Source organism: Typopeltis vanoorti, chromosome 14, assembly GCF_054136105.1.
Source record: "Typopeltis vanoorti isolate ZY-2024b chromosome 14, IOZ_Tvanoo_1.0, whole genome shotgun sequence".
Lineage (NCBI taxonomy): Eukaryota > Metazoa > Arthropoda > Arachnida > Uropygi > Thelyphonidae > Typopeltis > Typopeltis vanoorti.
The window spans coordinates 116,288,945-116,305,195 of NC_143562.1; the positions used below are offsets into that span (position 1 = coordinate 116,288,945).

General features: G+C 34.4%; 1 protein-coding gene across 4 annotated transcripts in view; it reads left to right on the forward strand.

Moving 5' to 3' along the window:
* Nucleotides 1-16,251, forward strand: part of retm (real-time) — a 469,145-nt gene that overhangs the window by 378,483 nt on the left and 74,411 nt on the right. For all 4 annotated transcript variants that reach the window (XM_090404393.1, XM_090404395.1, XM_090404396.1 and 1 more), the window contains one exon: nucleotides 10,110-10,391. In XM_090404393.1, coding sequence (XP_090260519.1) covers nucleotides 10,110-10,391 — 282 coding nt within the window. The remainder of the gene's footprint in view (nucleotides 1-10,109; nucleotides 10,392-16,251) is intronic.

The following is a 16,251-nucleotide window of genomic DNA, read 5'->3' on the forward strand; positions in this document are numbered from 1 at the left end:
GGTGTTGGTTATTTAAATGCACTAAACTTTAAGATCTTCCAGTTCCAGTAAAGTGGATTTTTGGGTGTTGGCTATTTAAATCTAAAATGTGGACATCCACCTCATTGAACATAAAGAATACATCTGGCACTGTCGTTATGGCAAGTTGGGTCTAGCAGACCATGCCTTAGATATCCCTGCACACAGGATCAATTAGAAAAAAAACAAAAGTGCTACACATAAGTTATTATTAGTCAGAGAGATTGTTTTTGGAATCAACAGAAGCCTTTAAACACACTCCAAACCTCAACAAGTATGGCTGTATAAATTTACCAAAAATTTGGGAGACAGTCATTTTAGGATTTAATTAATACCTGCTTTCTCTCTCTCTCTCTTTTTTTTTTTTCCACATCATAGATAGTACCTGATTAGGACTTTAGTCTTTGTGTTGTCTGTTGCAATTGTTTAAACTAGTCCCATTGTTATACCAGATTATTGTTGTTTTGTACTGTGACAAACTGTTTTTGTGCTTTGAAGATGCTGGATGTAATGCCAGTGAAATATCAGCAAATAAATTAATAAATAATTATTATTTTCTTATTAGAGTGTGTTCTCATCAGTATCATTAAAAATAAATTAACATGTACACATAAGCTGTTTCATGTGTTTGATATAAGAACCATATAGCTGTGATTTGTTGGCAGTTGCACATGTTGTTTACCATCTAGTTTTAAGTTTATTCTATATGTGACAGTTATTACTTTTGAAATGACGGTTAATATAAGCTTTTTTTTTTTTTTTAAATTTATAATTTTATCCTGAAGATGTATATGATAAATTATAAGAAACTAGTTTATTAAACTACTCAATTCAACTAGCTGATATTTGCCACTGTGTGACAAAGATAAGCTGTTCGTGGTGAGAGTGTTGGAAAGATAAATAAAAATTTTAATTTGTGTGATAGTATTGATCATTTATTAATTAAATGTTGTTGTATGAGGGTGGTCTGAAAAGTTCTCAGCCTCGACCATAGATGGCAACACTATAGGCAAGCTTTTTTTTCCCTAAGTTGGTACATCTGTCATAAGCATCATGTGAAATTGCAAGTAATTCTATCAAGTAGTTTTTTTTATACAGCTGTCGGAAGCCAAAGTGTTGTCTGTATCCCTTGAAATGGATAAAATTGAGTATTGTGCAGTTTAAAAATTCTTTGTAAAAGAAGGTTTAATGCCGAAAGAAATTCATTCGAGGTTCATAAAAGTTTATGTGCACTCTTCTCCTTCGTTTTTGACAATTAAGAAAACAGTTATTGTGACTCCTCTGGGCCTGCTCTTTATAATTTTCATAACTGACATCAGGGTTGCTAAAGAGTCAAAGCTGTATAACTAAGAGGAGACCTCCACATAGCCTTTAAAGGAATGTGGAGAACCGACCAGAGCTTATGACCTAATGTCCAATCCTCACCTTCTCGTGGTGCACCCTGTTGGGTGAGCCTGTGTAGCTCAGTGGATGTGGCGTTTGCACACCACCACGCTTGGCCGCATGAAGGAAAACTTGGTTTCGAGTCTAGTCGGCGACCAGAGGAAATTTTTCAGACATTAAATGTATTGTGTTAGGGTTAGGGACCACAAGATGGCAGCACATTTGAGCCATCTCTCTTCACAGCGAACCACTTAATTAGTGATAGCCTTGGGCCATCTGCCTCTGATTGGGTACCAGTGGAGATTGAACTGCCCACTCAGTCTCCAAAAGTTAGATAGGGCTAAATGGCCTCACCTACTCCCGTATACGGGAATAAAAAGGTGTTAGCTGATTTTTTTTTTTTTTTTTTTTTTTTTTTAAAGAAAATGGGATGCCGAGTTTAAACATGGCTGTACTAGCCTTGAAGATCCACGTGAAGGACGTCCAAAAAGTGTAACAATACCAGAAATCATTGATCAATGCACAGTATGGTATTGGATGACTAGCGAATCGAAGTGTGTGAAATTGCTGAGACTATAGGCATTTCAGAAGAACTTGTAGGATATATTTTGTATGAAGAATTGCAAATGAAAAAGCTTTGCACAAGGTGGGTGCCATGCTTGCTCACAGCAGATCAATATTGCACTCACATGAAAATATCTGAATAGTGCTTGGAGCCTTTTAACAAGAATAAAACTGGTTTTGTGTGTCGATTTATTACTATGTATGAGACTTGGATTCCCAATAAAAACCAGAATCCAAACAGCAGTCAAAACAGTGGACAGAAGCCTGTTGTTCAGCACCAAAGAAGACAGAGTTGGTTCCATCAGCAGAAAAGGTCATGGCATTGGTGTTTTGGGATGCTAAAGGCATTTCTTTATTAATTATCTTGAAAAGGGTAAAACAATAACCGTGGAATATCATTCCGATCTTTTAAACAGACTAGAAAAAAAATGCATGAGAAAAGACCCAGTTTGCAGAAGAAAAAAATCATCTTTCATCAGGACAGTGCACCTATCCACTGGGAAAATTAAGGGATCTGCACTATGAATTGTTGGAACATCCACCCTATTCCCCAGATTTGGCTAACTCTGACTTCTATCTCTTCCCAAAACTAAAACTCTTCCTTGCTGGTCAGTGTTTTTCTTCGAATCAAGAGGTGATTGTAGCTGTAGAGGGGTATTTTGCAAATCTTACTGAAAACCACTGCAGGGATGGTATAATGGCACTGGAGCATCGCTGGAATAAATGTATTAGTCTTAAGGGAGATTTTGTTGAAAAATAAAAATAATTTTGAAATTTAAATTCATTTTTTCATTGTTAGGCTAAGAACTTTTCAGACCACCTTTGTATTATAATTATGATTGTTAGGTGGTGTTTGATTTAGTTAAAATTGCAGGTTGAATTCTTTGTGCTTTTCTGTGTGTGACTGAAAGTGAGCAAAATGGTGATGAAACGTAGATTGACATTTAAAGTGAATGCAAGCAGCATAGATTTTTCAAAAATGGTGAGGTGGTATGAATGTGATGTGTGTATTCTTGGGAAGATGTTTAAAATATCTATGTGAAGAGGATTAATAGGAGAAATGAGAGCAATGGGTGTGTAAGAAGTGTAAAATGCTTATGGATTATGAGGTGTCTTTGAATGTGATCAGTAGCAGGCAAAGGGAAGAGCATGAGATCATGAATGTAGCTATGGAAGTAAGCAGGGTTAACTGTGTGGTTGAGTGCATGAAAGACAGACTGGCAATAAAGGTAAGACAGTGAATGTGAAAGGTAACGAGAAGGTAATTGAAGAGATGGAAGCAGAGTTAGTAAAGATGAGGCAAGAGATTAACAATGTGAAGACAAATGAGGATAATTACAGATTTGCATGGAAATGTGAATAGTGGGATGAAAGATGGCCTTTTGAAAGAGATATTGAAAGATTCAAGAGTAACCCTGTATGGGATTCAATGATTAGAGTGTTGTGTGAAAAGCTGCCAAAGTTCTTTTTTCCAGCAGGTAGAAAGAACAGGTTATTGAAATATTGGGTTTGAGGAATAAGTGAGCAGAAACAGTTATTGATGGTAGTAGTTGGCACAAATGATTTGGTTGATAACAAGCAGGATGTCAGGAGGCTGTTCAGGAGAGGGAAGGATAAGAGTGGTGGTTATGGTGGTCAGCATTTTGCCTAGGTATGATAGTGATGAGCTGAGAAGGTGAATAAAGATTGTAAATGGTATGCTAGTAGAGTTATGTGAGGTGAATGGGAGCATTTTGTGACTATGGGATCAATTTGAGGGATGGATGGAACTGGTATAAGTAAGTTGGAGAAATTTTTGCTGCAAGAGAAAATAATGACTGACATTAATGAAAGATCTGAGGAAGCAAGAAGTGATGCAGTAGAGTAGGGTAAGAGAGTTTGTGAATGGAGAGGTGAGTGGCATGAGTTGAGAGAATGATAGAGAAAGAACACAGGACAAATAGAGAAATGGAAGGAAGAGTCAGGGAAGACAGGTAGACCTGTGTGAGAAGTGTAGATCATGGTTACAGGAGTGGATGCATGAGGGTGCAAGAAAGAATCAAGATTGTCAGGGATGTGGGCATAATATTTAGGTTTAGAGAAAGGTGTAATATCAGTGATAATAGAGAGGAATGACCAGGGAGGGTATGGAGAAATTACACCTAACAAATGGGATCAGCAGGACTTGCTATAGAGAAATGAGCTAGTGTTATGTTTATCAGTACCAGAATTATCCAAAATAGAGGAATGAAATTGTAGCACCAATAGAATTCATTTGCCTAAAAATTGTTCTGAGATGTAGTTGGATAAGGAAGGTATTTTAACAGGTATCGAGATCAAGGGATATATGTTTCACGAAACAGGACACAAAGGAAGGAGGTGTGCCTATCCAAGGTGGAGATGCAAGGAGCAAATAGTAACAGTGGTTTTGAAGCAGTATTGTGTGAGGTGGAGGTGGACAGAATGAAATGTTTGGTGGGGCATTGCTATAAACGTGGTAATATGGAGGGCAATGTATAGGCAAATTGGCCTGCCTAATAAGAAAAGGGTGATCATAATGAGCAATTTCAATTATGGTTGTGTAGGTTGGAATGAAACAACAGTATGTGGAACTATAGCAAATTAATTTCTTGAGTTTTTGAGGAACAACTAAGGCAGTATGTAACAGTGGGTACACAAGGATCAAGGGGCTTGAATTTGATTATCTTATTAGTGGATGTTATTGTAAATGAAATGTCAAATCTTCCTCTAGTTGGTGATTGACTATGAAATGATCACTTTTGGTGACTAGCCATATCAGGACCTCTGAGAAAAGGATATATGAGGAACTATAAGTCTGGTGATTATGACAAACTCAGGAGGAGCTATATCATGAGGAATTGGATGGGAAGGAAATCAGTGCCTGTGTGTCCCTATTCAGGAACTATCTGGTAATGTCTGAGTGTATTCCAAAGATCAGGACATTAAATAAGATAGGTATAAAATGAATGACTGAAGAGATGAAGCATGGAATTTAGAGGAAGGTATTGTGGAGTCAATACAAGATGAGGCAATTGGTTACATAGGAGTACAAACACCAAACAAAGAAGGTAACTTGCTTTGTAAGGATAGCAAAAGTACAGTATGAGCAGCAGTCAGTAGATGAGACCAAAAAAAATCATAGCTTTTTTTTTTTATGCGTGGCCAATAGAAGGAAGAATAATTATGGAAGATGATGTTGGTCAGTGATAATAGTGGAATGATAATGACTGAGGAGAATATGGTAGTGATGTTAAATGGGAGCAGATTTGCAAATTTGGTGATGATGGCGCATGTTTATGCATATTTTTATGTTGGAACATATAGTGTTAGTGAAAACAAGCCTGCCTACTGAACAGAAAACCAGCAGGTATTTTGCTTTTTCCCAAATTTTAGTATTCATTTGCTACCTTGCTATTTAGATTATCAACAAGGACAAAGCCAACTCTTTTGTCAACTTTCTTCTCTAATGACCCAAAATTCCTCTACCTCTTCCTCTGCAGAATTTCTGTAGACTGGGGTACAAATAATTCTGATTTCCAGTCATTTAAGACTGGAAATCAGAATGGGAATCTTAAGAATCTTAAGACTGGAAATCTTAAATGGGAGGACATTTAAATGTCCTCCCATTTAAGAAGATTATGTATGTGTTTAGTGTTGACTACTATTGGTACTCCTTCCTGTCCCTGATTGTTACTGCCTATTTATAATGCACTTCTATAATATAAATGTTTATGTTATTGAGAGGAATTTCTTTTTTTTTTTTTTTTTTGAGACTTATTTTTCTGCTATTTCAGTATTATTTTTGTATTTCTCAACCCTTGCTTTGTCATTTTGTTCTTTACTTAAACTTGATGAACTGTCATGAATGGTTGACTGTCAGCAGTTATTTATTCCTACTATATATCTTATGTTCTCACACTCTATAATCTAACAAATTTATTTGTTTTTCGACTGTGCCAGTCAGACCATGTATTTGAGTGCGAGATTATAAGATTTTCAACTTAAAGACAAAGCAGATATTATTTGTTTTCCCACCCCACTTATGTTAATCTTTACCTTTAGTTAGTTGTGACTTGAATATTGATCACTTAAACTTAATCTTATGCAGGTTAAAAATTTTCAGGATATTGTATTGACAGAATCAGTCCAATGTGTTGTTCACATTTCTTTTAATTAAATAAAAAAAAATTATTTACACAGTCTGATCCACTTTAACATATACTGTATATGTATATACAGTTGCATTATAATTCTTTGTTAATTTCAATTCATCCTGATTTGGACTTGGTTCTATGTTTCTTCCTTAAAGTAAAATTACATTCTAGAATATTCTGCTAGTCTTACATATTCAAACTGGAATTAAGGCATTCCTTAGGCAAGCTTAATTCAATATTAAATTACATTATCCAGTTCAGTACTCTTCTTACTCTTACAATAATCACTCATACACAGTTTAGATTAAAATAAACTTTAAGTGAGCTTATTTCAATATTAACTTACACAATCTTATTGTACCCATGAACAGACACACTTCATGTGCATTCTTGCTTGGGAATATCACATATATAAGTACTTACAATTCTCGTTCAGCACTGCCCTTTTTCATGGATCTTTTGTTCGAACGAAAGTGCTCCTTTTGGTCCTTCTTTCCTTCTGCTGGCTCTTTCTTGATTTTCATGACTTCCTGCCAATCTTCTTTGTTCGAGTCACCAATTATTCTGTATCCTCTAGTACTTAACATGGCATCTACTTGCAGCTTTTTTCCTAGCTGCAAGACATTCCAACAATTCAGAACCCTCTGGCCTATGACACCTCTTTTGATTACTGACCATGGACCTCACATGTGCGGTGGACCTAGGTAAGAGAAGACCTAAGACCTGCAATGCTTCTCTTTCAATTACTGACAAAAGACCTTACTTGGCGGCAGACCAAGGTAAGAGAAGATTGAGAAACCTATGATGCTTCTCTTTCGATTACCGACAGCAGACCTCACATGGCAGCGGACCCAGGTAAGAGAAGATTGAGAAACGTAAAACAAAGTCCTTCTCAGCATTTTGCCTTATAAAGGCCCTGACTTCCACTGTACACATGCGCGCATCTCTCGAATGTATTGACCATGTCAATACATATATGGCCATGCATTGGCATCTTGTTATACCCTGATAAGTTGGAACATAAAATATTTCATCTTATCATTGTATAACAGAGTGAACACACAATAAGGAACATTATAACATGCTTGTCTCTAGGTATCAAAATACTGCTTTGTAGATAAATCAAATATTTCAAACTAAAAGAAAACAAATAGTTATTTATATAATATTTCAACAAGGGATCACTCACTAGTTAGTATAAATAATAGTGGAAGTGTAAACACTTAACATTTTGTTAGAGCAATAAGTACTAGAAGTTATAGAATGACTTGCACAAATTGTAAGGGGGATGTAAGTCCAAAGGTCAGGTAGCAGTAACGTGAGGGGAGCGGTTTGCCCCAGGCATTCACGTGCCGACAGCGCACGAAAACGTAGCGGAGAAAGCTGGATGCTGTGATGTCGAGCTACGTGAAAGTGCTAGGTGGACGTTGCGGAGTGCAAGAATCGCCGAGAACCAAGGTGAAATATAAGGGTCGAGCACCCCCCACACGAGGCTTTTTTTTTCCTGATCTCCTGGTGTTGGTCTCGCAGTGTTGTGAGCGGGTGAAGGGTGGCAGCGCCTCCAGTCCGGAGGGTGTTGATAGAGGCATCGGCGGAACTAGAAGGTCGTATTTCCACGGAAAGAGTATGTCCGGCCACCCACAGAAAGCCAGATAGGAACCCATGGCTATTCCGATTAAGGAGAAACAGATTCCTGAAGACCTCTTAATGTGATGCAGTTCAAGATAGATAGACTTTATAGTATTTGTTAACTATAAATGAAAGGATTTGTACTGCGCTGTGAATCTAAGGAAGGAGCATTAATAATATTATATAGAACAGAACTGTAGTGATCCTGAGAAAGTTACCGTATATTTACTGTCTCCTACTGTGATCGAATTATGTTATATGTTTAAAGAGGTTATGATGAAGTTCAGAGTAAAGAATTACTATTAATGACAAGATTGTAAAAGATACAGATGATATTATATGCTTAAAGAGGTTATGATAAAGTTCAGAGTAAAGAATTGCTATTAATGACAAGATTGTAAAAGATATAGATGCTATCATATGTTTAAAGAGGTTATGATAAAGTTCAGAGTAAAGAATTGCTATTAATGACAAGATTGTAAGAGATATAGATGCTATTTTGAGTGGTTTGATTGAAACTGAATTAGAAAAGAATTATTGAGATTGTTATGCATAATTTAGGTGTTTTAATGTTGATAAGATTTATACTGAAAAAATTAACAGTGGTCAGTCTGAGTAGCCTTGTAATATTAGAATGTTTTAATGTTAACCTGATTGTCAGGAACTTTCTTAGATTGAGATTTAAGTTTATATGCACTGTATGTGTATAATTATAGTATCTAATAAACCTTGCTTTTGAATACAATTAAGTCTATCTGTGAATTTTGGAATCCGATGCACCGCTTATAAAAACTAACACGAACCTAGGCGGGAAATTAGAGGGAAGAGATTTTGGCCACATCTGCAAAGGTCAAGGTATCACTTGTATACTATCTAGAGATCGCCTCTTGATTGATATTATTATTTAATCTAAAAGCACTAAGTGGCGCAGCAAAAAAAAAAAATTTCATAGTGATTTACGAGAGGTTGATCTCAGATACTCTGATACTCTCGTATTGGCTCGACCCTGGGACAATTTCATTGTTATAGGGGTACCACATGTTACCTGAGAAAGAGTTGAACGAGAATTTGAATAAAAGACTAGAAGAGTAATTATATTAGAGATAGGGACACAACAATCTGAACATGATGATGTCATATTTTGTGCATCTTTTGAAATTGCCATATATGGACATGGATTAATAGGATTAATAGTGTTGAGCAGTGACGTTATGTGCCACATTAATTTAACAAAGACCCATGGCTAAGTCATTAAATGATGTCAGTTTGGTGCTTTTAATTCTTCTGCATCTTCTTTTTGTTATTATATTTGCTATATTCAATCCATATTGCCATTTGGGTGGTTAATGGAATGAAAACAGCAGAATGAAGTGATGGGATGCAGGATTAGTAGTCCCTATATTTGGTCTGTGACAGAGACATCATCTGGAATACGAGATAAAAATTTGCAATAACATACACAAAAATGCACATGCAGTAAGCAGAAGATATTATACTAGAAACCTAATCATAAGTGCAGCATCCACATCCACTATAGACAATCGTAGTTAACCTTAGATGTTTGTTCTAAGAGTTACTATTTCCCAAATCTTTGGAAGTTTCATATAACCATATTTATATAGATTTGGTTGATTTTTACATTTGCTGCTGATTACAAAAAAATTAGTTTTTTTTTGAGTTTGTATTTGCTATGGCAAAGCATAGTACTTTTTACCCCATTTGATTCTGTGCAAGGTGTCCTAGGCATGGGCATCCTCTACCTGATTGACTACATTTGCGTCAGCAGATATATTTCTGGTGTTCTTCAAGGTTGATGTTAACAGATCTCCTGCTTATCCACAATGTGACAGGTTGCAAGAACAAGCGACTTTGTACACAACTGGAATAGAGAGGGGAGGAAGTTAATGCTAAGCATTAACTAAGGGTTTAAAGCATCAAATGAGGACATTGAGCTTCATATAAGTTGGAAATGTTCAAACAGAATTTGAACTATCACTCTATTTATAGTATTCTGCAAAATATAATGGTTGATTGTGTTAGTAATTTTTCTATATATAAAACTGACTCAGCACTTTATTACTTCCTAAAGATATGTGAAATTGAATGAAAACTTGGTTGCAGTAAATAAAGTCTGGTGACAATTTGTTCTGATATTCCATTGGACGAATTGATTCTAATTCTTTCAATTGAAATGTTAATTGAATGTCCTTCGTTACTTATTGCCATACATAAATAATACAGTTTTCTTGCTTGAAAATAGTCATTTCTGATATTCTTCTAAAACATATTTGTTATAAAATATGAAACAATTGTTATAAACTATACAGTATGTAACAACTAATAAGTCCCCCCCCCCCCCAGGTAGTGCTCACTATAGACGATAAGGGAAGTGTAATCTGCTGGGATTTTGATGTTATGAAGGAAGATATATGTTTCAGTGTACTCCATACACAGCATGCATTACCACCTCCTGAGAAAGATATAAGGGAAGATGAAGTTCAAGGTTGTGCTCATGCATCTCTTCCTTTAGTTATGCTGAATCTTGATGGTCCAGTTCATTCTGTTATTCCTAAACATTGGACTCCTGGTCATGAGTACCATGTAGTAGAGTCAGTTACATGTAGAGATGGAGAAAGTGTTCAGGTTAGTGTTAAAGGTAAAAGTCTTATTAAAGAGAAACTTTCCTTATTTCAGTACTAATAAATTCATTCAAATATTTTAAAAAGCTAAGCTTCTCTTTGACCATTTACTTTCAAAATATATAGTATGTTAATTGAAATTGTAGTTACATAGAAACTATTTATGTGCAGATAATTTATCAACAAACATGATGATACTCTGTAATCTTCATGAGTTATTTAATCACACAATTGGTGTTGAAGTGTATGAATCTACATGCTACTGTTAATAATTGGTGTATTTTTATATTGAGGAAATATTCATATATATTATCTTAATATTTATCCTACCATAGAGATGATCTCTGTTTCTAACAATTGTTTTTTTTATTCTGAGTGTACCTATATGTTATTATATGCACAAGGGTTCACCCCATATTGGTGCAATGATCTTAACTCTTTTTTTCAGAATCCAAATAATCACTGACTCAAGACCAAAATACAAAATAAACACATTTAATGAAACAAAAACAATATATATATACACTTCAAACAACTTTACATAACTAACTACAAATTAATTGGATCCAAGGCCTTTTAAAAATAAACTTACACTTAAGACTAGACTAAACAAAGTTTGCACAATCACAAAATGTTCATAGCCAGTTTCTCTCTCTGTCAAGGCCATTTTCTGAAGATATATAACTTTATTCTTCATTTTCACAGGATCCTTTTTCATCACTCATGTAGCACACATAAAAATCTTCATGGCTTAATTCTGTCTCTTTTTAGTAGAAATAATAGTCAGATCAGACGTCCTTAATACTGATGAAACTTCTTAATCAAAATTTTCTCAAACATTCCTTTAGAACGTAAATAGCAAATTCTTCTTTTATTCACTATACTTAATGACAGTCTTAACTTTTCCACTTTAAAAAAACTTACAGTTCTACGATTTCCTTTTGGAATCTACTATAAATCTTCCAATTAGCGTTTCCTCCAATAATCCTTTTAAAACGATCTATAGCAATATTTCCCTTTTATTTATCCACATTAAAACTTAATAGTTCCACGATTCCTTTTTCGGAATATACTATTAATTTTCTTCCTACTGTCACAATAAAACTTAAATTCCTCTGAACCTAAAAAATCCGCTGGCCTGTATTCTAAATTCCTTCCGAACGCTATCTTATTTACAGCCATTACTCAGATACCGAACGCTCTCTTGTTAGCTGTCAATCACACATCAAACTTCTCGGCGAGCATGCGCACTCCTCGAAAGTGGCAAGCGAGAAAGTTAGGTATAAATGGCTGACACGCTGTCTGCGTTAGCGACAAGAGAGAATGTTTTCATAAAAACACAAAACTTAATATTTTAAATTACAATCAAATTCTTTTAAGTAATACAAATATCAAATTTGGTAAGTACATCAATTTTTAACTTCTTTACATATCACTTTGGACAAAACAATTCCATAACGGGCACATCGCAAGTGCCGACAATGCGTGTTATGAAAACAAAACTAATAAACATTTTAACATAAACAATGCATAAAAATATTCGGAATTTTAATTATGATTATTTTTACATCAGTTTCATCTTTTTCTGAAAATTTTTATTTAAAAAAATTTTAAATATTTAACCTATATCTAACAAAACTTTTAATGCTTATTCCTAGATCTTAAAAAATAACGTGATTCTTGCTGATCATTATTTACACTTTCGGAATCACTAATTTCAGAATCATCTGATGCTAGAGATAATTCAGAATTTTCTTCTTCCAATTTACTATACTTACAAATTTCATTTCTATACCTTTCAAATATTTCATTTAAACTATCATGCTCTAAATCTATAGAATCATCACTATCAGAATCAATTTCTACAGATGTCTGAGATTCTACAAGTTTCTGAGATTCTTTATCCTTACTAACTAAATTAGAGGTATTCTCACATACCTCTGGCTTACTTAACTTTATTTTAACTAACCTATGATATTCTGCTATAATTTCATCAATGTTAGAGTCAATTTGATTATCATCACTCTTACATTGTACATTATCTGAATTATGTACCCTGATATTTCTAAAATTTCCTGCATTAGATTTTGTTTTACCCAAATTAAATTTTCTCCTTTGCTGTGTATTTGAATTATGAGCTTTAAACCTATTCCCTTTCCCATTATTTGATTGTGAATGAGATGCACAATTAGTACTAGGAAAACAATGCTCATCTTTCAATATTTTATTCATATTGTCTCCTAATGTAACTAAATTTCTACTCCCTAAAAAGTATCTTTTTAACCTATCAGAGTGTACACTTAAAATTTTACTAGGATTTGTGACATCTTGAATCCTAAAATTCACAGGAGAAAATTTGTCTAAAATTCTATATGGACCTAAAGCTTTCCTTCCTAATTTCCCAACACTTTTTATACTAGATTTATCATCTAACAATACTAAATCTCCTGGTGCAAATGACATACTTTCTAAAACGATTTATATACTGCCTAGTTTTCTGAGAACTTAATCTACTTATTTCACCTACTAATCTGTGAGTAGTGGAAAATTTATCTACTACTGTTTCAAGATACTCATTTATGTCATTATATCCTGTATTAGGAATGACTGAAACAAGTTCATTAGGAAAGATTGGATCAAAGCCATATAAAGCAAAAGATGGTTTTTCTTTGATAGCAGAATGAAAAGCAGATCTGCATGCAAATAATACTTGAGAAAGATATGTGTCCCAACCATTCATTTTAGTGTTTGCGAGATTGGAAAGTATTTGCTTTATATTTCTATTCAGCCATACCATTACACTGTGGGTGGTAAGGTGTTGTAAAAATCTTCCTAATGTTGAGTAATTTACATAACTGTAACAATAGTTCAGATGTGAAATTTGCCCCTTGATCTGAAAGTAAGGTCTGAGGAGTTCCATATCTACAAATAATCATATTCAAAAACTTTCTTGCAATAGTTTTTGCAGTTTGATCCTTCATTGACACTGCTTCAGGAAATCTAGTTAGCATGTCTATGACTACTAGAATATACCTATTGCCTTTATAGTAATTGGCAGTGGACCTACTACATCAATAGCAACAGCCTGAAAAGGTGTAGTTGGAATCGGAAATGGTTGTAATGGCGCTTTTCCTCTAAAAGGGGATCTTATTTGGCACTTATGGCATGATTTGACATATCTGAGTATATCACTCTTCATACCTTTCCAGATGTAACGATCCTTTATTCTTTCCCAAGTTCTAGAAAATTCTTGGTGTCCTGCCAAGTCTGAATCTTGGAAAGTGTACATAATCCAAGGAATCATTTCAGTTGGTGTCAATATTTTCACTTTCAACTTTCCATCTTCCATTTGTCTAGATAAGAGTAACCCATCTTTATCTAAATACAAGTTTTCCAGGTTCAAAAATGTGTCTAGCTGAGTTTCACCCTTCAATACTGCTTCATAGATAGTTTTGAGTATGGGATCATCTTTCTGAGCTTGGACAATCTTATCTTTTTCCCAAATTTGTGAACTAGGTTCCTTATTCTTTAGAATCTTGATATTGAACACTTGATCATCATCATCAGTGTCTTGAAAAACTTCAGGAGACTGCTCGAATTTTCCATTGTCACCTGATTTCCTGTTTAAACGGCATTCTAGTCCACACAAGGACACTGTATTATCAACAAGATTACATGCAAAACCATGACGTTTCAGAAAATCAATTCCAAATATGACTTGTACATTTGGATTAGATGATTCTGGAAGAACTATTAATGGATGACAAACTTTCAATGGAAAACAAGGAATTGAAATAAAAACATTTATTTGCTTATCAGCTGAAATTTCTGATTCAAATATTCCTTTTAATTTAATTGGATAGCTTAAAACTGAAATATCATTTGGAATTAGACATTTAATTTTGTTAAACAAGCTATAAGAAATGAGTGAGATATGTGCACCTGTGTCAAGTAAGATTTCACAAGGCACATCTTCAATAAATCCTTGTAGAACTGTCAAAGGATTGCCTCCATTAGCATAAGGAGCTAATGCTACATCAAACTCTCTTTTAGGGTTGGAGCTGTCTTTAGCTTTACCCATACCCAGTGAGTAGTTTGACATTTCTGTCCTTGCCAGTATGATATTGGAATAATAACTATTTCCAGATTTTTCTTTATTCTCTGATTTCTTATGTTGAAAACAAGATTTATCTGTAACATAACAGGCTTTAGCAAAATGACCCGGTTTATTGCATCTAAAGCATTTTGGAACACATCTCCTATGAGATGCTATATTCCTGTCAATACCATTAGATTTACAAGATAAAGATTGATTATCTGTAAGATTCTTGGATATTGTCAAATCCGATATCATTTTAAACAGAAGTTTAAAATGATATCAGATCCTTGTACTATTGGTCTCTGTTGTCTTTCTATTTCTTCACTAAGAAATGTTTTCAGTTCCTCTAATTTTCCCAAATCATGTAATTGTTGTACCTTGGAATCAGATTCTGGAACATTTTCTGTTAGATTTACAGAAATTTCCTTAGGCTGTTTCTTTTTATTAGCACCTTTCAATTTTTTAAACTTTCCTTCTCTCACTTTATCTGTAGCCACTGTGTTAAGAGAATGAGTTTCATTATACCGAAAAAAGTTCACCTGTTTATTGTTTGAAGAATGAAATATATCTCTAAGTCTCTCTTCCCTTTCCTTAATAAGTTCAAAACACTGTTCAAGATTTTTAACTTTTTTCTTGTATGCTGTTTCTTTCAAATTATCTTTAAGGCCAAGCCTAAATTGATTAAACAGCAACCCAAAGAGGATCTCTCTTCAGATGAAACATTAAATCCATGAGCAATGCTCCAAACTCTGTGATAATATTCTGAAACAGACTCCCTATTACCTTGAATGCACGGTTGAATTTTCCAAATGTTAGGCCCTAATTCTCTTACACTTGAAAATTCTGATATTAGCAAACTTTTAAAAGTTGCATGACTGTCAGTGTCTCTTAGTAAAGGAGATGTGTTTAAGTATGTTTTGGCTTTGCCCAATAATTTACTACGAAGTATAATTAATAAATGAAAATCTGACCATTTTCCTAAATCTCTAATTTTTTCTAAAAATATCTGAAAAATATTTCTACACTTTCACTACTATCACCTGAGAAAGAAGGTATTACTAAAGTTGGATTAATTAACCTAAAAAATTCCTCATCTTTAATTGAAGAAACTTCACTACTAGAATTACTATCTCCTGTAGCCATTTTACTTGAGTCAAGATTTACTTTCTCATCATCATCAAATTCCTGCCATGTACCCACAAGGGGTGTACAGGATATGATAGTACTACATGAAAAAATTATATCATTACTAACTTCCTATCTACAATTTTCCTCCAAATCAGTCTGTTACTTGTCAAGACTCCAACATTATCAGATCTTATATTTCTATCGTCTAAGGCACTTTGTACCATATCAATCCACCTACATCTTGGTCTTTCTCTGGGTCGTTTTCCTGCCAACCTGGCAGAGAACACTTGTTTTGCTAATCTTTCCTCGCCTATTCTGTTTAAATGACCATACCACCTGAGATTATCTGCTAACGCATTCCTGGATGCAGACAATGTCAAGGTCTTTCCTAATATCCTAATTTTTAATATGATATTGCCATTGATGCCATCTGTTCATGCCTCTAATCTTTCTCAGGACTCTCATATCTGCGGTCTCTAGTCTTTGGTCAAGTATTTTACTTCTGACCCAGCTCTCAGATCCATAAGTTAAAACTAGTTTGAACACTGTCTTGTATACAGCTAATTTAGTGTTCCGACTAATTTCTTTCCTATTCCATATGAATTTATTCAATTGACTTCCCACCATACCAGCTTTG